The 27,542-nt window shown below is 38.2% G+C and overlaps 1 protein-coding gene across 8 annotated transcripts in view; it reads left to right on the top strand.

Moving 5' to 3' along the window:
- The window catches only part of DIAPH2 (diaphanous related formin 2), an 807,504-nt gene that overhangs the window by 612,326 nt on the left and 167,636 nt on the right, over positions 1-27,542 (top strand). For 6 of the 8 annotated variants that reach the window (XM_073360856.2, XM_073360854.1, XM_073360853.1 and 3 more), the window contains one exon: positions 15,078-15,213. In XM_073360856.2, the coding sequence (XP_073216957.1) occupies positions 15,078-15,213 (136 nt within the window). Of the gene's footprint in view, positions 1-10,629; positions 10,733-15,077; positions 15,214-27,542 lie in introns of those variants that run through there. The other 2 variants (XR_012160923.2, XM_073360859.1) reach the window with 2 other exon arrangements.

The following is a 27,542-nucleotide window of genomic DNA, read 5'->3' as shown; positions in this document are numbered from 1 at the left end:
ATATCCCAAATATGGTGTTCACTGTTAGCCTGTGCAAACCAGTGGAAACCTGAACAGGTTAGAGCTGAAGCTCTATAGAATGCTATACCACTCTTATCTATAATAGCAAGGAGTCCAGATGAAAGCCACATTGCAAATAGAGGAGAACAGAAGATGTCCTAAGAATTTCTCCTGTATTCAGTAGTGTTCAAAAAGAATTCTACGTTTATGTACATAATGAAACTGGTTGTCGATGAATCACAGTTAACTCATGCGATTAACTCAAAAAATTAACTGCGATTTAAAAAATTAATCACGAATAATCGCACTGTTAAACAATAGAATACCAATTGAAATGTATAAAAAAAAATTGATGTTTTGATTTTCAAATATACTGATCTCTATTACAACACAAAATACAAAATACAGTGCTCACTTTATATTAAATTTTGATTACAGATATTTGCACTGTAAAAATGATAAAAGAACTAGTATTTTTCAGTTCACCTCATACAAGTACTGTAGTGCAATCTCTATCATGAAAGTGTAACTTACAAATGTAGGGGGGGGTTGTTACATAACTGCACTCAAAAACAAAACAATGTAAAACTTTAGAGCCTACAAGTCCACTCAGTACTACTTCTTGTTCAGCCAATCGCTAAGACAAACAAGTTTGTTTACATTTACAGAAGATTCTGCTGCCTGCTTCATATTTACTATGTCGCCTAAAAGCGATAACAGGCATTCTCATGGCACTTTTGTAGACAGCATTGCAAAGCATTTAAGTGCCAGATATGCTAAATATTTGTATGCCCCTTCATGCTTCAGCCACCATTTCAGAGGACATGCTTCCATGCTGATGACGATCGTTAAAAAAAGTGCATTATTTAAATTTGTGACTGAACTCCTTGGGGGAGAATTGTATGTCTCCTCCGTTTTACCTGCAATCTGCCATATATTTCATGTTACAGCAGTCTTGGATTATGACCTAGCACATGTTGTTTGATTTACCAACACTGTCACTGCAGATTTGACAAAATGCAAAGATTTGCAAAGTGAGAGATTTCTAAAAATAGTTACAGCACTTGACCCAAGGTTTAAGAATCTGAAGTACCATCCAAAATCTGAGAGGGATGAGGTATGGAGCATGCTTTCAGAAGTCTTAAAAGAGCAACACTCAGATGCGAAAACTACAGAACCCAAACCACCACTTTTGCTGGTGGCATCTGACTCAGATTAAAATGAACATGCATCGGTCCACGTTACTTTGGATCATTATCGAGCAGAACCCATCATCAGCATGGATGCATATCCTCGGGAATGGTGCTTGAAGCATGAAGGGACATACGAATCTTTAGCGCATCTGGCACGTAAATATGCAACGATGCTGGTTACAACAGTTCCATGCGAACATTAAATGCGCTCACTTTCAGGTGACATTGTAAACAAGAAGCAGGCAGCATTATCTCCTGCAAATGTAACCAAACTTGTTTGTCTGAGCGATTTGCTGAAATAGGACTGAGTAGACTTGTAGGCTCTAGAGTTTTACATTGTTTTATTTTTGAATGCAGTTATTTTTTTTGTTCATAATTCGACCTTTGTAAGTTCAACTTTCATGATAAAGAGATTGCACTACAGTACCTGTATTGGTGAATTGAAAATACAATTTCTTTTGTTTTTTACCGTGCAAATATTTGTAATAAAAAGTAAATATAAAAGCACTCTACACTTTGTATTCTGTGTTGTAATTGAAATTAATATATTTGAAAATGTAGGAAACAACCAAAAATATTTAAATAAATGGTACTCTATTATTTTTAACAGTGCTATTAATCGTGATTATTTTTAATCGTTTGACAGCCCTAAATGAGACTATTTACAGATCTACTGGAAAGGGTAAACCCCTCATGTTCCAGGACATAAGCCAAACAATAAACAATGCAGTTGGTGTAACAGGGCCTCCTCGATCCCACATCTGTCTCGGTCTACAAACCATGCAGAGACCTTTGTGCTGGTTCAACACCCTGTGCAGTTTGTTTATTATTGAGTCCCACTACCTTCACAGAATACCTAGCGCCTTTACAAGCAGGGGAAGAGCAATCTCTCTCTCTCTTACTGCCTGCTTTCCCCCTTTTCATTTCCTTCCTGTGCCTATTTGTGGGCTCTGGCTAATGGCTTAATTAGCCTTTCTGCCCTGCCCCACCCACAAATTAGGCACAGGTCTGCCTCGAAAGCTCCAATCTGCTATGCCTGATTGGAGCTGCTGTGAACAGAGAACTGGCTCAGGGTTTCCTACCTAGCACTCTGTTAACGTTGGGAAGAAACTGCCTGATGTATAAATTATTACATAATTGTCCACCTACTGTTTTTTTTTTCTCCCTTTCCGCTACAATATCTTTCTCTGTCAGAAACAGGATACTGAAGTAAATAGACTAGTGATCTTTGGTATAGCCAGTTGTATGTTGCTGTGTTCTGGTTCACAGCCACTGATAACTCCCTTCCAACTTTACACTATTCCAGGGTTTCATGGCTCATTTAGTAAATTTCCAAGCTGGCTAAACAAATAGCCCATCAGGATGTTCTTAAGGGTGGAGTGAAAAGAAAAGTCAAAATTAAATGAAGTTAAAAATATGTTCTAAATGTCTCCTGTGAACATTCCATATAAATATTCAGCGATTGACTTCAACATAATTTACACAAGAATAACACAACTGAAGTCAAGTTACTTTAATGTTACCAAGATATTTAATCTCACTGGCAAACTCATGTTGTTTTCTTCAGAGAAGTGTAGAATGAATGGTTTCAATGAGTACTTAAAAAAGGATAATTAGATTATTAGTTTCTGAGTGAAAAATAGCCACCAACCCTTGTTTGCTATTTTAAGCAGATTATGGTTACTTTGGGTCAGAAGCAGATATACATATTTTTTCTTCTCTAATTGTTATCTTCATCAAAAGTTAAACATATATTGCAGAGAACAGAAAAATAATATTTAATAATAGGAACTTAGAATAAAACTAGTTTAAACAAGATACATGTGTCAATTAGTTTTAATAAGACATAAGCTTCCAGAGCAAATTTAAAAAGGGCCTAAATGGATAAATTAATCTTTAACAACATTGTGGGGATGTTGCTTTTTTTGTCTCATCTAAAAATGAAATGTGTCCAAAAATGACTTCTTTTCCTAGTGGGATTTGTTCTAGGTTTTCAGAAGTTATGACAATAAATGACAAGATATTACAGAGTTTTTTAAAATCCCAAGCAGTCAATGTTAGGCCAAAAACTAACTTTCATTGTCGTGATCAAAGCATATCAGTGACTGCAAAATAAGAGAAAATTCCCTTGAGTCTTACAGTTCATCTTCACATATATTTTTTCAGCAAAATGTTCCCTATGAATAAGTTGTTGTTGCATTATCCCTTAGCATCAGGAAGAAAGGAAGTTATAAGGGAGGCAATATGGGATGGTGCAGTGGCTGACCTTTCTCAGTTGCTTTGTGAGCAGATACAGATATTGATTACTATCAAAATGTTTTCTGTGCTTTGGAAAAGGGCACTTAGCCCAACAAGCCTGCCTTGTTTGTTCCTTTGTTTTTCTCTTCTCCCCTGATTTCCAACTTTATTTTTGAATCACTTCTCCTCCTCCACATACCAAGTTGCCATTAAAATGTCTAATTGTTTCTCTTACATAGTTTTTACCACTACATGATTAGCTTTGTGCTTTAAAGGTAGTGTTATTTTGGTACTATTATGTGATGATTATAACAGCAGAAAATACACTGTAGAGTTAGTTATAAGGGCCGTCAGTCAAGGGACTGCTTTAAATCTGGAAGGCTGTCAACCATATGACTGCAACTAGGCAAATACAATTGACAGCAATCCTGCCTAGTAATCTAGTCAACTGTTCCCTATAGGTCATGATGGTACTCTGAGCTATTATGGTTCCATCTAGAGATGCGGGAACTAGAAAGAGAACCGTCCATTATTCTGATTTACAAAAGCTATGCCTACACCTCCTTCTCCTTATCTTTTTTTTTTTTTTCCTCTCCTTGCTGGAAGCACAGAGCAGGCAGGTCAGTCACCTTTACCATGCCTTCCCTTTTCTGATTCTTCTCATGGAAGAAGGAAGAAAATAATAAATCAAGGAGGCAAAACAGCCTTTTCCTCAGGATGTTCAGGACCACCCTCCCATCCCTGCATCCCTTTTGGTCTCTTCTTCACTTGCAGGCTCTCTTGCATTAGATTGGTTCCCTGTCCTCACAATGGCTGTGTTGGCAATTCTACGTAAACAGGACTAAATGATTAGAGAGCAGTTCTGTTGAGTAAGAAGATGCCATTTTTACACAGATGTTTTACAGAAGAGACATTAATTTCCAGTATCATTGATTTAGTCTTTTCTCTAATAAGGGTAAACTCAATCTCCTTTATTCTTGGTTTATAACAGAATCATAGATCAGGGTAAGTACCATTGGGCAGGTGCACTGCCTTTTATGTTCTGTTTAGTGCAGCTTGGGGCACTTAATAAATATTAATAGTAATTCAGGTTGTTAAGCAAGATACCATTTTACTCCATTTTACTATGGATCCTTACTTTAGCCAACCAAATTCTTATCAAATGCTCTGTGACATTGTCTTGGACATGCAGGAAGAAACGGAGGACGTGGTTCAGTTAGGTCACAACTTGATTAACTTGACTTATCTGGGAACTACCAGCAATAATTCATACAGCGCAGGTCATGATTCCTTTCTTAATTGTTTCCACTTGGTAGAGAGCTGCCATTAGATCCCCACTCCTCCAAACCTGGTCCCAGGCATTGCTGGGACTCTTCCACCCTCCCTTCTTATTAAGGTTAAGAGGTTGAGGAAGAGGGGTTGTCTCCTCACTGTGCCAAATATTAAGTGCCCCAACCCCATTCCCCAGCATCTTTAGGGGATGCCTTTCCCTAAGTCTACTTTAAATTCTGCTTTATCAGGGAACTGGACGCTGATGTGTGGAACAAGTACCTGCATTGGACACCTGCTCAGTCACGACAGTTTGAACCTAACCTCCTGACCTACATCTCTGGGTCCCTGAGCTGCTGTGGAAAAGGCAAAAAAACCCACGCCACCGAGGCCACTTTGGTGCTGAGGGAAAAATTCCTTCCCAGTTCTGAGAAAGGTCACTAGTGCAATGCCAATAGCAAAAATCCCAGCCTGTACTAATCCCATGGGTGGAAAGGTGGGAGCTGTAAATTCAGGCATGAGAGGGGGCTCAGGGTGGAGGAACAGAGCTTATGTGACCTACCCCAGAGGCACAGGAACCAGTGGCTTGCTGTGGCTCAACAAGCACTCAGCTGATGCCTTCCCCCCTTCCTGCCACCTCCTCTCAACCCCTGAGGAAAGGGAGGAAAGACCCACAACCCTTTTTTCTCATCATTTCAGACAAAGTCACCCCTTTGAGGTTACGTGGATTGCATTCTAAATAGCTAACATTCATTTTGTTTTAATTTGTCTTTCTTGGCATTTCCTTAACTAATTCACTGAAATTCTTTAAGAAAAACTCTTCTCTTACAAGGATGTGATGGCTGTTTTCAGTCAAATTAAGTCTTCAACCCCCACAAAACTGTATTATATCTTATTTACCTGGCATTTAGAGAAGGACTCCCAAAATAAGGAGGGTGACTCACAAGACTTATGATCTGCAGGCTCTGCCTTTTATGCAGATACATTCACAAGCACATATTGACCGGTCTAAAACTAATATTTGAAAACAGAATGTCTGCCAGAAAAAAAGTTGGACTCAATTGGAAAAGGTAATCACAAGCATTTAATGGCCTGGCTGTCACAAGTTACAGATAAGCTTTTTTCTTATTCTTTTTCCACATGAGCAAATTATGTCTGGTAGTCTGTGTCTCAACAATAACTCTGCTTTCCTGAACCCAAGTATCCCCGCTTGTGCTTGAGTAAGAGATAAAGTCTTTAAATTCGATTATGAAGAAATGAAGCACAGTTTATAGTCCAAAGAGAGTAAACATTTAAGCATATATGAGCAGTTTATCAGTTGGCAGTGTAGATGAATGGGTTCCTGTAAAAGAAAAAAACAAACTCAGCTGTAGTTTTGTATCAACAATGACCATTGATTGTCAATCAGTCAGCATATGGAGGATGCACTTTGAGGTTACTCAGTGGTACAAAAGCTGTTCTTTGTGCTCCAGCAAAATGTAAAGCATGATTAACTGTTAATGGTTTGACAGCCAGCATTAGCCCACACGTATCTCAAGTGTTCCTAGATTTCATAAAGCTAAGTTGTCTCTTGTCCACTTTAAAATGGAGGGAACTGAGCATTTGTTTTACTTCCTTCACAGGAAAAATGTTTTTCACCATGGTAGTTTTCAGTGGGTTTTAGCACAAATGCCATTTCAGTTAACCTTGTAATCCTTCCTTCCAGTTTCTTGCATTTGCTTGCTATACATTGCTTAAATGAAATGGCAAGCTGTTCGGCACAGAGACCATTTCTTCCTGGGTTATTTACCAGACCCTCTATGAATGGGTGCAATTCTCAGTGGGTCCATAATAATAATTAATAATAAATGATGGTCTGTGTTTGTACACTGTCTGGCACAATGGAGTCCTGATCCATGACTGGGGATCCTAGGTGCTATGGTAATACCACGGCTACTAATAGATTCATAGATTATAAAGCCTGAAGGGACTACGTGATCATCTAGTCTGACCTCCTGCACAGTACAGACCATAGAACTTCCATGAATTTATTCTTGTTTACATTTTGGAGCATATTTATTTTAGAAAAACATTCAATCTTAATCTTAAACTTGTCAATGATGGAAAGGCTACCACAGCCCTTGGTAAATTGTTCCCATGATTAATTAACCTCATTTCCAGTCAGATTTATCGTGCTTCAACACCGAGCCCCCACATTTTGTCGTACCTGTGTCTGCTAGATTGAAGAGTCCATATTGGTTCCCCATGTAGGAACTTATAACATGTTCTCAAGTCATCCCTTTACCTTAGTAAACAAAGTTGACCAAGCTGAAGCCTTATTACATGTCTTGAATGCCTGGCAATTGAATAAATAAATTGAGACCAAACTGAGATGTAGAGATCTGCCCACCAGCTTACTATGGGATGGTTAAATATCCGTATTCAGAATGCTTAGAAAGTAACGGGTCCATGGAATAGTCTTAAAAATGCCTGTATGGGGTAGCAGAAAGGTGTGGAAAAATAAACAGTAGAAGTTCCAAATTTTTGCTGGCAAAGCCTTAGGCTAAGAAGGACTCATTCAACATAAAATTTGGATCCAAAGATCTTCTGAATGGAATCCTATTATGAGGTCTTTCAAGGTACTTATTAATCAAAGTGGCTCCCGCTGGGTTCATATTTAGACACAAAGCAATTTTATGATTCTGCACACCACCTAACTACATGGTTCCACACCAGTGACTAAACATGTGCAGTGGTAGAGTAAGCCCAAATAGGCACTGGATTTAATCTAACCTAATAGCTCCCACCTGGCTCCTTGTCCCTACCAGTCCCATGTTCAGACTTATAGTGCTGAGTACCTAGATCCTTTCTACACTTAAGTACATGAAGTACTAAAAGAATATGGAGCTAAAAAGTGATAAAGATTGTAACACAGCTGATCATAACTGAAATACTATGGAAAATTAATCTGACCAATGTTATACTACATTAAAAACATCATAATGAAATTATAAAAAGGAACATTGCGCAGGCTCCACACCAGTTCCTTCAGACCTTCTATCAATTCCCTTCTGAATGGAGGCTGCTGTATCATCCTTTACTCTCTGCAGCGTTACACAGGCATTAATTAACTTACATCAATCCTGCACAATCTTCTTTGCAACTCTTGGCAGTTCTCGCATTCTCCATTAACTCTCCCGAAGGTTTTTCAACAGAGAATTTTCTTCCTGGGAGTAATTTTTAATGCACAATATCAAGGTCAGGGTGTACCAAAGTTTCTGAGTCTTTGCACTTGAGCTGCTCACTCTAGGCAGTGATCTCACACTATTATTCTACCTTGATTTTAAATGAATACAGTGCTGGCAAGCTCTGTTAAGTTCTCTCTGCACACGCAGAGCAGACATGCAACGATTAAAGCTTTTGCATACTGCTCGACCAATGAGCCTCCACCCTGACCCAGAAGGACGACTTTCTGGGATGAGAGAGTAGTTCAGTTGCTACGGTCCTTTCAGGCTGTGCTGAGATTTTATGCTATTGATCAATTCATTCACCAATTCATTTAATTGACATCAGAGAATAGCTACTTCTGATCACTACATTCATAGGCCAGATTTAGCAACCTGAGTGCCTCTGTATTCCTTTATTTTTCTCCAATTTTTATTTTTGTTTTATTTATATTCACCTGGCTTGATCATTGTGGCTGAGTATTGTATTGTGACAAAAAACTAAATAAATGAAATTATAACAACTAATGGCTAATTAGAAAACTGCATGAAGGTTACATATCTTTAGCTTAAAGTGGAAAAGAACTAAAAATCTGTGTGTAGCCAGTTTCTGTCATTTTGCTTTTAATGATAAGTGTACATTTTGCTGAAGTGTAACTACTCATTTCAAATCTTCCATTAATTATCTGAATGAGGGCTTTCCATATCAATTATGAAGTCAAGATTTTGATTTTTATCAAATATTTTAAATATTTGGGTGGAAGTAGCAATTAAGACTGTAGTCCAAAATCTATTCTCCTAAAATCTATTTTTCAAATGTACAGCACATAAATGTATTATACAAAGTTAAAGGACATACAGCATGGTTGGCTTTTTGTTACTAGCCCTGATCTTTATTCACTCATCTCATTACACATGGAAAACCACTGTTGCATTAATGTACTATATTGTCATCTTCAGCAGTTATGCTGTGGTGTTGATAAGATGGTTAGCAAAGCCCATCTCCCCACTGAATATACCACAGTAGCAGTATTTGCCAGGAGTCATAATCTCTAATGACATCCCTTAGAAGTTCCATTTCAGACATGAGGCCTCTGATGCATGAACCACAAGATTAAATCACGAGTGCAATCATGATTTTTACCCTTATTGTTTCATATTCACCCACTGGGAATCACAAGCTTTGCCTGCCACATTTTATACTACCTTGGTTCGTCATGTTTCAGGGTTCCTTTCCTTTGTTATTGGGTTAGCATTTTATTTGAATTTGTCATTCATCCCAAAGAGATAATGGAATACTCAGATATATAATGAGAAAAAAAAACATATTTAGTTTGGCAACACTAAGCTTGCATTCCTGTAGCTTATAGATTCATTTCCAGTTAATCAAAGTTCACCATTCTAATGAGCTGTGACGAGAAAGACGTTTTTTTTCTTACAACTTCAGGTTGTGTTTTTTGCAGTTGTAAGGCAAATTTAAAGGAAGGCCTTAGGGATCAGAGCCAGCCTTCATTATCAGTGCATGACCGCTTTGTAACTAACTGCATCTTTAATATCCAAGGAGATTTTGCACACTACAATCTGTTTCTTTGTTCTTCTTTTTAATAATTTATCTTTGTGATGCTATTCACAACTGTGTTAGTGTGCAAAGATCTGTTTGTCCATCAAACCTCAAGATATATACAGCATGTAAGAGACGCATTAATTTTTTATTTGATTCTTAAGGAAGCTGAGCAGTAAGCTGGCTGTGCTGAAAACAAGAGGCTTACTTCAGTGAATCCTAATAAAGACAAGGGGGAACATGTACACACATTTTGCTTCAACTTGCTTCCTAAACAACAGATAATTTCCTCAAAGAATGTATTTCTCTGCCCAGAAGGAGTCATTTGTACAATTAAGCTCAAATAAACTTTTCATCTGATCTTCAATGCGCAAGTGAGGAAAAAAAAATATTAACCTGAAAGCTCTCTGGTACTCTACACCAACAAATATACTTAGGATTGTGTTTGTGCATGATATTTAGTCCCCCAAATAGGTCATAATTAAGGTTTTAGCTAAATTCAAGAGGGCCATTTGTTTATAATATTTATACTTTACTGGAAATCTGAAATTAGTGTTCCCATCTGCACTTTTCCTTCCCCAAATATTATGCCAGACTACAGAGAATGAAAAATACGTAGAGAATTAAATGTTTTCCATCGTTTTTTTTAATCTCACATTTATCCTGATCATTAAATAGACTCTTTCTCTTAATATCTGATATAACAAAGATATAGGATTAATATGCCTGGGGAAATAAGTACAGCATTCTTTATGAGCACTTTATATAAAAAAGTGATATTTTCCCTCTAAGTGCTTTTTTCCTTTTTCAATCCTTAGTCCCCACTATGGTAGCATCTCACGGTTTTCTAAATTACACAAATATTTTGGCCCCAACAACACTGAAGAGTAAACCTTTGTATGCATTCATGATTCTTTCTGCATGAAAAAACATTTCCTAACATCTGCTCGAAAGTTGTTCTTTCTGTTATTTTCACTTATATCCCTTTGTCCTGGGTAAAAAATGGAAACTTCATTTAAAGATTTTTATGCACTTTAATCAAATCCGCTTTTAACATAATCCCAAAGAAGACAACTGCCACATGAAACATGATCACTCAGCCCGTCTCTTATACCTACCACTTTCCACTGTAAAATGTAATCCTTATTTTTCTTCTGTATTACAGTGATCATTTTGCCAAAGAAAAGTGGATGACAAAACCACCTTGTAGAACAAAATAATTCTGAACCTTTTCATTAAACACCAAAAATGTATCTCTTTGAATAAAAGTACAATTCATATTGATGAAAGATTTTATATGTACTTACGTATATTTTGAGAGGGAAATATTATATGAGTATCTTTACAAATGTGCTGCAGGTGCCCACAGCAAGATTTTTATTCGTAACTTTGAATTTTCTTTTGTTTTGCAACACTTAAATGTGACGTGTAACTATTAACTTAATATGTAGTGTTTTGTGTTGTAAGAGCAATGCATAGTTGTGTAGTACAACTGGCAATTGGTGGTATATGGTTTGAGTTTTTATTGACTTATATTGTAGTAACACAAACCTCCTCTTTTTAAAACGCAATTTCTAAGTATAAAACGTTGCCAGTATTGAAGCAGGGCATCCCAGAAAAGGGCATGGCTGGTGTTCAATACCCAAAAAAAAGATAACCTGAAATTGCACCATGGTGTGTCATAAGCAAAGAGCTTTAGCACAGTAGTATGAAGGAGAATGTAAACAGAATAAAGGCCAGCAGAAGAAAGGAGAAATGAAAAAGTGTGAAGATTGAAAAGTGTTAAAATCTGTTTTGGCCCTTTTATTGTTTCTTTCCCTAGCTGATCTCCTTGTCATCCTCAGCCAGGAAGAAATCTTTGCCATATCCATGCAATTTTTATCACTGAACTCTAAAAGGCAAATTTTGCAGGTGAAAATTGACTCTTCAGTTTTCAAAGCTTATGAACTTCTTCCAAAGCTTATGAATGTTTGCAGAAGCCCAAATATGGGGTGGCCAGATGGGAAAGATTTGTCCTTTAAACAAAGTCTATTTATACTACAACTGATACCATTTTCTCCTGAGCTGAGGTATATAAGATTCTAACTCAGTCTTGGGCACAGAAGACTCCCTCTAACAGTAAACTACGGAAAGAGCAGGTACTAGACATAGTGGAAGTTTGAGGTCCCCAGAAAGAATTTTTCCCTTTATTAACTTTCCTCAAGCCAGCACCTGGCATAGCTATTCTGCCAGATGGGAAGATGCCACTCTCAAACAATTTTGCCATTTTCACAATGGCAAAATTTTTCAAAATGAACACAGAAAAAACGTGAAAAAAATTCATAGGGCTCCCTTTCTCACCCATCTATGGTTAAGCTCTTGGCATGCAGAGTTTTCTGTAGATGAATCAGAAGGAGAATGCATGTGTTTTATATATAGCTGGCAAAGATTCATTTAAAGTTAGCCAGAAAGATGGACAGACACACAAGTGTGTGCGTGCACAGTGTTGGTCCAAGGAGATTAGCTAGACAAGGTGAGGTAATATCTTTTGTTGGACCAACTTCTATTGGTGAAAGAGAGAGACTTTCAAGCTTACACAGAACTCTTCATCAGGTCTGGGAATGATACTCAGTGTCACAGCGAAATGCAAGATGAAATAGAAACAGATGTTGCAAGAGACCATTCAAGGTGAAATGGGTGATTAACATCTCTACAGTCATAGAACAAGGAGGTTGAGTGGGTTACAGATTATTGTAATGAGCCGTAAATCCAGTGTCTTAATTATGGTTTTTGGTGTCTACCATAGTTAAAGAATTTAATTTCCCAGGCTCATCTTTCGATGGTGTTGTGCAGGTTTCCTCTGAGCATGAGAACTGAAAGGTCAGATATGGAGTGATCGTTTTTTGAAAAGTTTTTGCCCACAAATAATAGTGGTGGTTTTATCTTGTATTATTTTTCTGTGTGAGTTCATTCGAGAGCATAGCTATTCTTGTTTCACCCACATAGATGATGTTGGGGCATTGAGTGCACTGGATGAAGTATATCACATGTTACGGCTAGTCTTAGTCCTAGGTGTTTTTTCTGGATTGTATTTGTCTGGGTACACCACAAGAAGGATAGGAGACACTTGTTATGGATTTTAATCAGTCCGCAACTTTATTATATAGATGTCTGGGACTACCCAGCAGATAAAGTGTACAGTGCAGGCAAATCCATGCTTATTCAAATCAGTGTCAATGGCTACTGGGCTACTAGTTTGTTAATCTGTGACATTTCTTATTTGTTTTTTTCTTAAGGTTATGGGGATTTACTTTCATTGCAGTTTGTGAAGTTGCAATGAAATGAAGTGTCTGCCAGTTGTGATCAAATGTGCAGAAACAGAACTGTCCAAAAAAAGAAGGGATAAAATATTGTTTTCTTCTTTTTTTTTCTTTCTCTCAAAATATTGTTGCTTTTTAACAGTGTACTTGGTGCAGTAAATACCAATCTTAAAGTCTAATTTTCAGAGGTGCTCTGAACCTTCAATTCCCTTGATATCAGTGGGAGCTGTAGGTACCTAGCACCTCTGGGGGAAAAACAGGTCATTAGCTACTAAATAGGATGCCATATGGGGTGGGTTCTTTCAGGGTACGTATACACAGGGATAAAAGACCCACAACACAGCCCTGGCTGGCCTGGCTCTGACTACAGGGCTGAAAATTGCTATGTAAACATCTGCGCTCAGAATGGAGCCAGAATCCTGGGACCCTTCACGGTCTCAGGCTCCAGCCCGAGCCCAAGCATCTACACTATTTTCAGCCCATCAAGCCTGAGTCAATGGACCCGGGCCTGCCATGGCTTTGTTTTATCTTTTTATCCCTGTGTAAACACACCAGAATAGCCCAGTGGCTAGGGCACTTTACTACAATGTGAGAGACCAAAATTCAAATTTCTTCACCATAGCAGGCGGAAAGGGGAATTGAACCTGGGACTCCCACATTCTAGGTGAGTGCCCTAACCACTGGGCTAAAAGTTTTAAGGAGGCTACGAGCCTCATCATCACTACCACCACCTTCTCCTCCTTATCAAGAGGTTTTGTGACTCCAGCCCAAAATACCAGAATGTTATAAAAATGTTAAAAACAATTATTTTGATTTAACATTTTCAGAACATTTTGATTTTTTGGTTCAGTTGAGGTTATTCAGCAAATTTGACATAAATTCATAAATAATTTTGCTTTAACCAAAACTGCAATTTCCACCAGATAAACTATTCACCAAAAGTATTTAGCCTAGCTCTAACCATAAAAAAGATGTCTTCATGGGGTCCTTAAATGTACAGAAAGTAAGCGTTTTCGGCTGAGCCTAAAATGGCCCTGTTATTCCATGTGTAAAGGGCAGCAGGGAACAACGCATCATGATGGGCTCTTTTGACCAAATATGTTCCTCCTCCTTTGTAGGTTTGAGTTATGTCATTTGCATGATTTGGGCTGACATAGAGGCTGAAATTTTTAGAATTTAAGAAATTCAGACAGATCGCTTCCCTTAGTTTAAATGCAGGATTTATATCAAATTCACCTACATGAGGGGTTCTGAAACTGGGGGTCGGATCCCTCAAGGGGTCGCAAGGTTATTACATTGGGTGGCCAGGAGCTCTCAGCCTCCACCCCAAACCCTGCTTTGCCGCCAGCATTTATAATGGTGTTAAATATATTTTAAAGTGTTTTTAATTTATAAGGGGGGTCGCACTCAGAGACTTGCTATGTGAAAGGGGTCACCAGTACAAAAGTTTGAGAACCACTGACCTAGACTGCTTTGAAAATCTCAACCAGAACATTTTAGAAAGCATAAATTAAACTGCAGTAGAAACCAACAGAACTGTAGTAACTTGTATATAAAGTGCCTTCACATGGGGGACTTGCCTTTCTTCCAGCTTGCCACTTGCCATCCTCAAGGTTTCTGTCTGAGACAGTCTGACGTAGGTCCATTATCTTGCCTACGTAAGCCCAGGGGATTGCTATAGAAAAATTTCATGCATTTCATCTCCCCATAGGTGTTACCTGCTGTTCTAGTTGTGAAGAACTATTTCAGTATTTCTAATCATCTTCTCTATCTCTCTCAAATCTATTAGTATTTCATGTTGCACTCTCTCCAAGGGTTGTATAGATTGCTACATGTTCAGGATCATTAGGTACTAACTCTTTTTCCTTTTCCCTTATTGGATACATGATAAAATAGTAGATTAACACCTCATTTTATTACTGGTCTAGTAGGCACTGTGTATTTCAAAACCTCCCTTTTAAGTGTATCTAATCTAGGTAAAAATCTGCTTCACTTGTGCAAAATATCATCCTTCAGTAATTCTTTAACACAGATGGTTCTTTAATTTCCCACCTCCCCAAGCTGTAATGTTTTGGCTTGATTTGTACCTGATTTTTTTTTTCTTATAGAAAAAGAAACAGGAGGCTTTGACTAAATAAAGTTATTTACTTAATGCTATCAAAAGCACATAAATCTCTCCTCAGGAAGCAATAGTGTAGCCCCAGTACGGGCAAAGTCTACACACAACCAATTTTTTTTAAAATTAAATTACCAGTTCCCCAATTTACAGTGCATAAATCATGGAAAAATCCTATTTTCAACATTTCTTATACAGGAGGCACTGAAGGAAAACAACAAGAGAAGAGAAATGGAGGAGAAGAGCAAGAGAGCCAAGCTGGCAAAAGAGAAAGCTGAACGAGAGAGACTAGAGCGGCAGCAGAAGAAGAAGCAGCTGATTGATATGAACAAAGGTAAGACAACATTTTCAGTAGAGGAATTTGTAAACAGAACAAAAGATATTCTAGTTAAATCTCCTCCAGGTTAGAATGAAAAGTCCTTAATTGCTATTTTGAAAGTGCAGGAACCAAGTTAACTTTTCTAGTGTCAATTTTCTACCTTGGTTTGGCATACCTGATTTTCATGTTATTCTGCATCTGTCATTCACTATATGCAATGTCTCTTCCAATGCATTTTGTGGTGAATTATTGACTTGTTTTCATTTGTTGCAGTCAACTGATTTCTTTTTATATGGATTTCCTCCCAAGAAAAAGTTTCTTTCTTGTTTTGTTGTTAATTTTATTCTGTAAACATCTCCATAATCAAGATATTGTGGCAATTAACATCTTTCTTTTTGAGCTTGGAGGCTCCATGTTATAAATGGATGTTCTCCCAACAGTACTGTTATGAGCTGAAAAATCTGGTTCAGCTGTGAGCCTAAATACAGAGTGACATTTCAGCATGATAAAAAGTAATGTGTTGAGCTTACTGGTTAGCTAGAATGACATTATGTAGTTCATGAGGGCATTCTATGAGAGAGCCCCAGAGGGAGAGGAAGGAGAAATCAATTGGCTCCTAATATCTATTTTTTGCAAAGTTCCAGAAGCCTGCAAAATGCAGGCTTTACTTTCCATCCCTTTGGACCCCATAACTGAGGGGAGAAGACACAAATATGAATTAGATTGAACAAGAGATTACTTTAGACTTCAGTTGCTGTTCTCCTTCTATGATCATTTTTGTGCTGTTGTGAGACTGAACTAATCCTTCTCAATCATAAAACGTATAAAAATGCTCAGTATGTGACTACAACTTCTCTTTTCAACCCAGTGAACAAATCTGACAGGTTCACTTCAAGCAAAATAATAGATTTCTTTTTCTTTGACAAATCTTATGTAAGGTGCCAAGATATATAAGTTTTTTACCAGAATGATGTTACAATAAACCGTATAATTAGAGTGAATTGAGATAGCACTAAACTGGAGATCAATCAATTACGGAGAAGGGTTTGAAATAAAAACATTATATTTTAAGTGTGTATATACAGTATTTGTAGTGAAAGGTAGTTTATTCAGGGATGCTTTACACTTCAGAAATATTAGGACAAAATTTTCAAAAGTGATCAATGATTTTGTGAGCCTTTATTTTTGGATGTCCAGCTGGAGAGGCCTTTGGCCTTATTTCCAGATATGTTGAGCACCCACAGCTCTCATTGAACCACAGGGAGTTCTGAGTGCTCCTCAGTTTTGAAATCAGGCCCAAGATATCCTAAAAAATGGAGTTCCCATAGTAACTGGCCTTCATTTTCTATGAAAACTGCTTTGCCGATATACTTTTAACACAGTTTCATTAAAATGTCTTCTAGTGAGTTTAATTGGGGACTTTCACACTATAGCAAGCCTGGGGAAAAAATATGGCTACGATTTTCAAATGTGACCAGTGACTTCGGGTTCCTCAATTTTTGGTGGCACAACTTGAGACATTTTAAAAGGGCCAGCATATCAAAAGGTGGGTGCTTGGCATTTAGTGAAAATGAGGCCACTTTAAAGTTCTCAAACTGAGCACTCAAAAATTGAGGATCTCCAGGTTACTGGGACTTTTGAAAATGTTAGCTACATAATATTGTTGTTTTTTCAAGTTTGCTACACTGTGTAATTCCCTGTCAGTCTTTTAATATAATTAACTTGTCTAGCAATATTCTGTATTCCCTTTTGCAGTTATTTCATATCTTCTCACTTTGTAGAAAAGAGCGGTCTATCTCTCAGCCTAGATTCTTTTTGCTGCCTTTCCAGTGAAATCATAATTCCAGCAGTATGTCTGTGAAATCACATGCTTAATTGCAATGTAAATGGGAAATAAATGGGCAAGGGAAGTAAGGACAACCCCAGGGACGGACCAGTCAGCTTAACTTCAGTACCCAGAAAGATAATGAAGCAAATAATTAAGCAATCTATTTACAATTACCTTAAAAATAATAAGTAACAGTCAGCATGGGTTTGTAAAGAACAAATCATGTCAAACCAACCTAATAGCTTTCTTTGACACGCCTTGTGTATGTGAGGGGAAAAGTGGTAGATGTGGTATATCTTGACTTTTAGTAAGGCTTTTGATATCGCATGGGGTCGTGCCAAGCATCAGTTCTGGGTATGGAACTGTTGAATATCTTCATCAATGATTTCAATGATAGTATAGAGCAGTGGCGGGCAACTTGCGGCCTGTCAAGGTAATCCGCTGGTGGGCCACCAGACTGTTTGTTTACATTTGCACAGCTGCCCACAGCTCTCAATGTCCGCAGTTTGCTGTTCCTGGCCAATGGGAGCTGTGGGAAGCAGTGTCCAGCCCATGCCGCTTCCCACAGCTCCCATTGGCCGGGAATGGCAAATCGCGGCCACAGGGAGCTGCAGGCAGCCATGCAAATGTAAACAAATGGTCTGGCGGCCTACCAGCACATTACCCTGATGGGCCGCAGGATGCCCACCACTAGTATAGAGAGTACACTTATAAAGTTTGCAGACGATACCAAGCTGGAAGAGATTGGAAGAGATTGCTTTGGAGGATAGGATTAAAATTCAAAATGATCTGGAGAAATGGTCTGAAGTAAATAGGATGATATTCAGTAAGGACAAACGCAGAGTACTCCACTTAGGAAAGAACAATCAGTTGCACACATACAAAATGGGAAATGACTGCCTAGGAAGGAGTACTGCAGAAAGGGATCTGGGGGTCATAGTGAGTCACAAGATAAATATGAGTCAACAGTGTAACACTGTTGCAAAAAAAGTAAGCATCCTTCTAGGATGTATTAGCAAGAGTTTTGTAAACAAGACACGAGAAGTATTTCTTCCGCTCTACTCTACATTGATTAGGCCGCAACTGGAGTATTCTGTCCAGTTCTGGGTGCCACATTTCAGGAAAGATGTGGACAAATTGGAGAAAGTCCAGAGAAGTGCAACAAAAATGATTAAAGGTCTAGAAAACATGACCTATGAGGGAAGATTTAAAAAATTAGATTTGTTTAGTCTGGAGAAGAGAAAAATGATAACTGTTTTCAAGTACATAAAGGTTGTTAGAAGTTTTCTTTTTAGGGGGAAAGGGAAATTCTTAAATAATGGTGTAAAAAAAATCAGGAAAAAACTAGGACAACGTACTTTCTGAACATGAATAAATAGATTCCTGGCTAGTTATCCAGAACATGTTGTTGCAGTGACCTTTTTCATGAATATGTGAAGTCATCTCGCTGGAGAGTTTTCATGAAATTTTCTTGTATATGTAACTAAAGCCATAAAACCCTGGGTGGGAAAATTCATGCATTGTCATTTTGACTAAAGAACAGCATACAAGTCAGATAGTTGGCTGTGTCAACCAGTTGAGATGTGATTTCAGTATTGCACCACCATTATGGAGGTCTATGAAAGAGATTGAAAAACAAAAATAACATCAGTTTGTTGTAAAGGTTTAAAAACTGTAAGAAGAATTTGACTACATTTTTTTCATATTTCCTGTTAAGATTGTTACACTAGTACAGAAACATGATTGACTCTAGTTTACAATTATTTGTATTTTGATCCCATATGCCCAGTTCTCTCCTGTAATTAAAAAAAATTGGAATGGGAAAAAAGCACAAAGAGCCTCATCCAGCTACTGCTGAAGTCAGTGAGATACTCCCATTGACTTCAAGAGGGGCTAGATCAAACTCAGAAACTCTGCCAGGCCTGACTTGTGCAGTTTCTTCTTGTGGAGGGCTGTCAGTCTTGTGGGCTAGTTGAGATAAGGCGTTTAAAACCCACAGAACTTGATCATCATCAAGCAATTTTGTTGATCCTACGGCTTTAGTGTAGATTGCTAGCCACTTTAATGATGCTGTCCAGCCTCACCTTCCGACTGGCAGCCAGGCTCCCTTAGGAGCTGTGTTCTATGTCTCTGCACATCCTCACTTTGAACAGTGTATGTACAGAGTGGAACCTGTTTAGAAATATATTAGGGTTTTGAGAGTAGTGTGGTATAGAATGCAATTTCTTTCCTTGCTGCTGTATCCTCTCAGACCTCCATGCTCCATCCCAATATCCTGTAGAGGGGATCCTGGAAAGTAGGAACCCATGCCATCAGCCCACTATGTTTTGCCTTTCAAAGTTTTACAAGCATTTCCACCCCTTGTTCTGCTTACATTACATTTTGTGCTATCCAGAAGAGGGTTCCTTTGGGACATAGTGCCCCAAATAATCTGAATTTTCTGAAAGATAGTTCCCACCATCGCTGGGAGATGAACATGTCAACTACACTTTCAAACCTAAATCCTGGTCTTCACACAGTTTTTGTACCAGTACAGCTATTTGTACTGGTTCAGCTCCTACTGTGGGTGCAGTTATAGTGATGCAAAGGTACCTTATAACAGTCTACCTTATTCCTCTTCTCATGTGGGAATTGCTATGCCAGTATGTTGCATCCACACTAAAAGAGTTGTACCACTTTAACTATATAGATATGTAGTTAAATCAGTGCAACTTTTGCATTAGATAAGTCCTTGTATAATTAATATTTGGCAAGAATGGCTAGTCACCTGTAAACACTCAGAACTTTGCAATGAGCCAAATTAGAACAGTTTTCCTTTCATCTTGGTCTGTGATCTTTCTTAGATGTGCAACTAATTATTTTTAAGAGAACATATTTATTAGATACCTTGCTATATTTGTTGACAGTGATAAATTATGTTTTCCTATTTCTTTCATGTTTTGTATTGTATTTTTTAAAGTAGTTGTACAAACTTCCACTGTAACGTATGCACAGAGATATACATACACAAATTGTTTTTGTGGTAGTCTTGTAAAAATTCTTGGACATAATATTTTTGGAAGCTTATACACATGATTTTGCCACAGAGCCTCTAAATCTCATTATGTTTGTTTATATGTTTGTTTGGGGGGCTTTTTGTTTGGTTTCTAGTTTGTTTTGTTTGAAGTGACTTCTTCAGAGTTTGCGGTGAACTTTATTTTTATGACATATTGATGATGTAATCTTTTTTTAGCCCCATGAAACCACATACTCTAACATTATTTTGTATCTGGCTAGAGTGGAAAAGATACCAAATTAAAAAAAAATAGGAATAACCCATAGATTTGTTCAGATAAGCCTTTGATGACTTGTGTAGGTGGCAAACTCTTTCAATTCACAGTATGATGTGAATTCTTCTCTAGTTAGTTTCAGTTTAAATACAAATTCTACCTAAAAGAGTAAACTTCCATTTTATTAGATTAAGTTTAATGAGATGTGTTCAACACTTGACCAATCACTGGGCTTCCTTTATTTCTTATTAAGTGTCAGATGACTTTGCTGGAAATTTGTTTTAATATGTAGCCGAAGAAGGGGATATTCTGGGAAGTGTTAATGCATGATGCCTCAAACTGTCTTGATCATAAATCTTGCTCATAAATATGAAGGAACTTTACTGGAAGTAGATTTTAACTGAAGTTTCAAATTTGGTCCTTGGTCTGTGTGGAAAATACCAGTGTGTGGTTGGCTATCCAGTGTAAAATGTGCTGAAACCACCATATATAATACTGAACTGCCAGTAACTACCTTCAGTGGCCGTGTTCAAATCTTAACCAGGGCCTGATGATGAAAATAACCCTATCTACCTGTCTTCATTGCTGAAGTATGTGTTCTCTTCTATAATAAAACCATTGTATGCCATAATATCCATTCCACATGTTATACCATTCCACATGTTATACCTCTAGTGAAAAAGACAATTAGAATCCAGAACATTCTCATTCAATAAGTATGTCTTAGTTTACCAAATGAGTTTTTTTCCTTGTTACGTTCAGCTTTGCAGGGTCATTGCTGCTTATGAAAATGGCTTGCAATTTTTTCTAAGCCAATATGACACAGAAGTCATAGTGGAAAGGTGCATACGTCCTCTCAAGCTGTCATTTTGACAAGGTGACTCTTTTCACCCAGGGATATTTTAACCTAACACTGTTTTTTCACTCATTCTCTAACTATTTTTGAATATAAAATTCTAATGCTCTCCTGAAACCTTTCAGTGTGGAACAAACAAGTGCCTTCAGTTTTCCAGCCTCTTAGTTTACATGTCTAAAGTAATCTTACTGCCTACCTGCATTTTAAGGGCTGAATCAAGGAATTTTTTAATTTTTTTTTTTACATATTGTAAAATGACTAGCATATTTTAGACATTATATAAATATAAACAGCAATAATAAATCCTGCTTCCTGCAGCTGGTAGGACAAAAGATTATAGGGAGCCCTTTTCGCCCCACTCCAACAGTCAAGCAAAGCATATACTGGATAACATCAGTGCTAATCCCTTGCTGCTCCAGCCAGAGTAGTAGTTACCCCTAAAATATTAAAATATATCCATATTAAGACAATTCAAATTTTTTCACATGAGGACAAAGGCAGGGTGATTTGAATAATGTATCAATTAGTCCCTCCCAGAATCAAGTATCAAAATTATATTTCCACCAGTAAACTTATGCAAGTACTCCTTTGTGTGTCTGTTTTATGAAGGTATATTAATGTTTTCCCCTAACACAGATGAAGATAATGTAAATGGAGTTCTTTGGTAGTGGTTGATGGCTATCTGGGATGTCTAGGTGTTCTAATTCTAAAAACATATGGACATCCCAATATTGAATCATAAGTCACCTATTAAAAATGTATCTATTCTATTAATGTTCAGACCTGCGTTCGTAATAATAGCTGAATTTCACAGAACTGTTTCACGGGCATTGATGATGTAAGGGTCCAGTGCAGAAGGTCACTTTCACAACTAGTCCCTAATGTCACAGCAGTGTCTTAATTTTTATGTACTTATTCTGTGTCCTTCAAGATAAGCATGCAGACTGGGGAAAAAAACGACCCTAAAATTGGTGTTAGAAGGATATTGCTTTTGACCCATACTACTGCATCAGCATTCATATAACACCGCTTTGTGCTAACTGATAGTGTTGGCTAGTGGTTAGAACAGGATACCTGGAGTAATGAAACCTGGATTCAGTTGCCTACTGTATTAATGGTTAGCTGTGTGACTCTAAGTAATTCAGTATCCTTATGCCTCAGTTCCCTATCTATAAAATATGAATAATACTTATCTGTTTTTGTAAAGTGCCATGAGATCATTGGATGAAAGGTTCTACATCAGTGCAAGTTGTAATACTGGATCTTTCATCTGAGGATATTGACAATAATAATAATCCAACACTTTACAAAGCTTCATAAACCCCCAGGAAGTAATCATACTAAGGTACTGTGTGGTTAAATTAGCTCAAAGGGAATCAGGGAAAGAAACAATAGTAGAAACAAGGAGCCATGATTTCCAGACCCCCTGCTCCTTCCACTGGAGCATACTTCATTATATCATGATTTTTTTATTTTGTATTTATTTGCATATATTTGTTTATTGGGGGATTCAGCTTCATAGCTTCTGTAAGTCAAGTGGATTGTGCACCTGCCAGGGGGTTCCTTGCATTTATTCCTCCCTCAAGTTCCCATTGTGCCACCCTTCCATGCCCTTCTATTTCAGGGACTCGTGCAACTCCACACACCCCTCCTCCCTCATGCCAGGGGCTCTGTGTGTCCACACATGGTTACCTTCTCGCCATGTCAGGGGATCTGTGTGGCCCCCATTCTCTCCTCCCACATATCTGGGTCCCACATTGTCATTCCCATGCTAGGATCTCTATTTGCTCTCCTTTCCCACCTGTGGCAGGGTCTCTTTGTTGCCCCACATTCCCTTTCCCTGTCTGCATTCACCCTTTCTGGATCCCTGTTGTCCCCACCCATTCTCCACCTCCACATCTCTGAATCCCTGCTTCTCCCCATCCCCACTTCTCCCTTCCCTTCTGCTGCCAGAGTCTGCTTTCTCCTCTCCATCTCCAGTCCTCTCTTTCTAGGTTCCTGCTTCCATGTCCACCCACCAGTTCCCCCTTCTGGTTCCCCGCTTTCCTTACCACAGCCACTCCCCACCCTGTCATTTCCTTGTGGATCCCTGCTTTACCCCTTTCTGGGTCTCCATTCCCTACCATCTCCAAGTCCACTTCCCCTCTGGGTCCCTGCTTACCCACACTGCCATCATTAGCCCTTAGTCTTCACTGGGTCTCTGCTTCCCCCACTGCCACTCGGGAGCACATCCTTTGGTGTCCCTGGAGCTTGCCACCTAGTGTTGCCCCCTTCTGCTCCAGGTCCCCTACTCTACTCATCTTTCTTTCCCTTGGATCCCAGCTTCCTTTGTAGAAACTGTCCTTGTAAGGCTCTCATATTTCTGTTAGAGTCCAGGCTACAGTCAAAGTTCCCATACAGGAAGTTACGCTATTGCTTCTGGCAGCTCTGATTTTCTTGTAAATTGGGCTTTTCTGGTGTTGTGACTTGCACCAAAATCAGTAGGCTTGTGCCTACTCATGCCTAGAACATTCCTTGAAGTTTTGGAGTTTATTGAAGATGATGTTCAAAAGTTACCACATTACTGACAAACAAAGAAGTTATATCAAGTTGGGTATTACATTTCGCTTCGCTCAGCCACCTATTTGTATTAGGAACCTAGGGTCAAGGACTGGAAGAGACCTCCGTGACATCAAGTCTAGTTCCCTACAGTCACAGAAACCATAATATAATCGTGTACTTAAATTTATCAGGCTTCGTTTTAAAATTAGTTCGCTTGTTTGTCCCCACTACTATTAGAAAGCACTCCTCCGATGGTTAGAAACCTTCATCTAACCCTACCTCTTTTCATCATATGTTGTGATTGGTGGTTTTGTTCCACCACACACATCATAAAACGTGTAGCAATCCTTAAAAAAGAGTGTGAATTTGTTAACTGGCAAGTTAGGTTCAGATAGCAATAATCTATCAATCAAAACTTGGGATCATTTGAGCATTTCCCAAAACTTTAATACAACTAATCATTTATAATTTCTCAAGAGCTTGAAGAGCTTGAAAAATGTGCTTGGAGGGTTCTGGGGAAGAGGAGATACCAAATCATAAAGGCTGGAGTAAATATGTGATGAGATTATTGGGTGGTAAATGCACTTGGGGGATACAGAACAGCTATAACTGAGCCAAAGGGTAAGAAGCTCAAGTTATAAAAAGGTGACAATAAAGACAGCCAATGAGGATCATCTTGGGATCAATAAACTCATTGTATTTACATTTTAGAAAAATATTTCCTGGAGAAAATAAAATGGTAGGGTATAAAAATGTTTTGTAAAAGAGTTATCAGCACTTACTATGAAAAAACCATGGCACTTCTTCAAAAAGAAGAACTTACCAAATTACAACTTACAACGTACCAAATTGTTGGCTGAACTGACCAAGTTCCAAGATAATTGCCTATATAATTCCCACATCCTGTCATGTCATTTGGACAAACTATTCTTATCCAAACTGTTATGCAGTAGTGGTGTTCTTGAATATGACAGCTGTGCTGCATCCCAGAGGTGGCCATACTTTTCAGTGTAATTGTTCAGTAAAATGATGCTTATACATACCATACTTGATGGGTGTTAGATAAATAGTAATAAAAATTTCTGAAATAAATAATTTAGTTGGTCAGCTAGCAGCCTCTTTACTGATGGTTTAGCCAGTAGTCAAAGAACAGGAAGGAGATTTGCACTTTAAATATAGAACTGTCATAAAACCGAAGCTTTATCTGTATGCAACTGAAGGGTGGGAGGAAGAATGGGTTGCTTGTTGAATTTTGCATCAGTGGAATGTTGTTTTTGTAGCTGCAGCATATAGTTTCACACGTCTGTTGAGATTTTTTTCTCCCAAGGGGCTTTCTACCACAGTATGTCGAGACAGAGACAAATTAATCATGTTGATAAGTTTTTTATCTACTGTACCATGGTGTTAAACAGCTCTGAAGAAATATACTACTGAAACTTTTCAAAAATAGCTTAATTAGAAGTGATTTGAATCAATTAACTTTCATTCTCCATCAGCTAATACCGTAATACACCTTAGTTTTTAATATTGTTTCCACTGAAACATGCTGAGTTACTAAGGGTTGGAAGGTTCTTTTAGATATTAGCCTAATACGGCACTCCTATACATTGCACATTATTATTAAAAACATTTAGACATTACATTCAATTTAAGAGCAAACTGATGATTAGACAATGCATACAGCACTTTTCTTCAGGAGAGTAACTCCACTAGGTATAACAAAGAACCCTTGTTTAATATCAGAAGTCTGCCTATCTTTTTTTTCCCCCTCATATGCAGACATCTAATTAAATGAATTGAACCTTTCTTTCATTGATTTAAGTAGAGCTTTGTCAGGATCAGATTCCAGTAATTAAATATGCAGCTTCAAATTGCAAGTCATTGGTGAGATGTGTAACCTGTTGTGCGAGGAAAGTGATTAAAAAACCAAAGAATATCTATAAACTAACACTGTGTTTAAGATTGAGTATGTGATGCCTCATCTTTTTAAATTGAAGAAGAAGCAACATGTGATCATTCCTAAAGTTTAAGGCAGTAAAACTAGAGAGACAAGGTGGATGAGTTAATATCACTGGTAGCTACAAATTTGTGTTCTGTGTACAGTACATGCCTGCTGCCTGTCACAGTGTGACTTGTCCATTTAAGGAGAGATGAGACCAGTCAGGCTTGTGCCATAATAAATTAGCTGCTTCCCAGGCTGAGGGGACAGGACTAAAGTGGGTCATGTGATAGCTTAATGGACATCCGGGCCTTAAAAAAGGGCTGAGGGAGATCCGTCGGGGTGACAGGCTGGTCTGGGCTGGAGGCAGTGAGTCAGGGTATGCTGGACAAGGTAATCTAGAGGAACCAATTTTGGGGGCGCAGAGCAGGGAAGGATGTAAGGAACAGAGAACAGTAAATATCTCAGAGGAATCGGTCTAGGAGCTGAGTGTTCTATCTCTGAGCCTTAGAGACACTCAAAGGTAACCCAGAAAGGGGCTGGAATAGGACCCAGAGAGCAGGTTGAAGAGAAGTCCCCAAAAGGGAGAAAAACGTTTTTGTACTGGGGGCAATTTTTCGTTGGACTTTTGCTATGCTGGAAGGAGTTAAATTTTATTTGTGATTTGGCTGTAGAACTAAGCCACATCTCCAGCACAGTCTGGTGTTTGGAAAGCCATGGAGACCAATCTCAGGAAGGGAAATTGAGGCAGAGAGTGCCAGCTGATTATTTTTATTTAACTTTATCTTGCAGAAGACCATTCTAAGATATGAGATAAAGGCTGAAAACAATCTAAATAGCTCTGTACTAAAGGAAGTGCCGTAATAGCACCCTTGTGCTGCCTAATCATTAATTAGAAACTTGTTTTAGTTTAATATTTCAATATTGTAATTTTTTTTACCGAAGTGTCAAATGAACAGCTGCTATTCATCAATATAGCAATTAAATTAGTTGTGTTCTCAGTCAAGTGTATTTACATTCAAGTCAATAGTTGTTGCTGACAGATTCATAGTATCAACTGAGAGCACTCAGCCCAAACAAAGAATATCCAATTAATAGATTTCATAAGCCGACATGGAATGTATAGGTTCCTGGCCTATATTTGAATGAGTACAGAGAAGTCTCAGTGTTCAACAGCAGATTATTATTGCACCACCCATTTGATAGTTGTTTGTCAGCATTTTATAGTGTGCAGTGGTGACACATTACATTCTGGGTGTTAACACCTCATTCTATTTCCATTCAATAACTCTAGGTGTTTAACTCTCCTACAAGTGTCTTTCTATTGCAAAAGAATTGAGAGAGATCACTTTTAAGCAGAAAGTGGTAAAGAAAATTAACAGTACGCAACTGAAATCAAAAGAGTACCCCAAGAAATTCCACCTTGAGGAAAAGATTTGAGGTACCGCTAGGGGCAGAGGAAGAGAGAGAGACTGGAGCTGAAGAAAAACAGGCAGGGCTCAGAGACAATGTGATTCAGGCAATAGCAGTCACAGTTGGACATCAACATAGAGCAAGAAAAGGATAAGCTGGAAAAGGAAAGGATATGAGGTCTCAGTGAGAACAGAAAAATACTGAACGGAAAACTCCTGAATGCTAAAACCAAGGAAATATTGGGGAGAAAAGGGGAAAAAAAGGAGTACAAGAAAGCAAACAAAGCCACGGAAAGCAAAGCAAAGCAAGGAAAGATAAAAGTAGAGATGTTGAAGACCTAGCTGCTGAAGCTTGTGCTGTAATGGGAAACCACAGAGTCATTTATCAAGTGACTAAAACCCTGTGTGGAAATATCAAGACAGGAAATGGACCAGTAAAAACCAAAGATGGAAAAATGCTCACAATTGAGGTAGAACAGAAAAATGGTCAGAGCATTTC

The sequence above is a fragment of the Lepidochelys kempii genome, chromosome 9 (assembly GCF_965140285.1).
Source record: "Lepidochelys kempii isolate rLepKem1 chromosome 9, rLepKem1.hap1, whole genome shotgun sequence".
NCBI lineage: Eukaryota > Metazoa > Chordata > Testudines > Cheloniidae > Lepidochelys > Lepidochelys kempii.
This window is presented reverse-complemented; position numbering and strand designations above follow the sequence as displayed.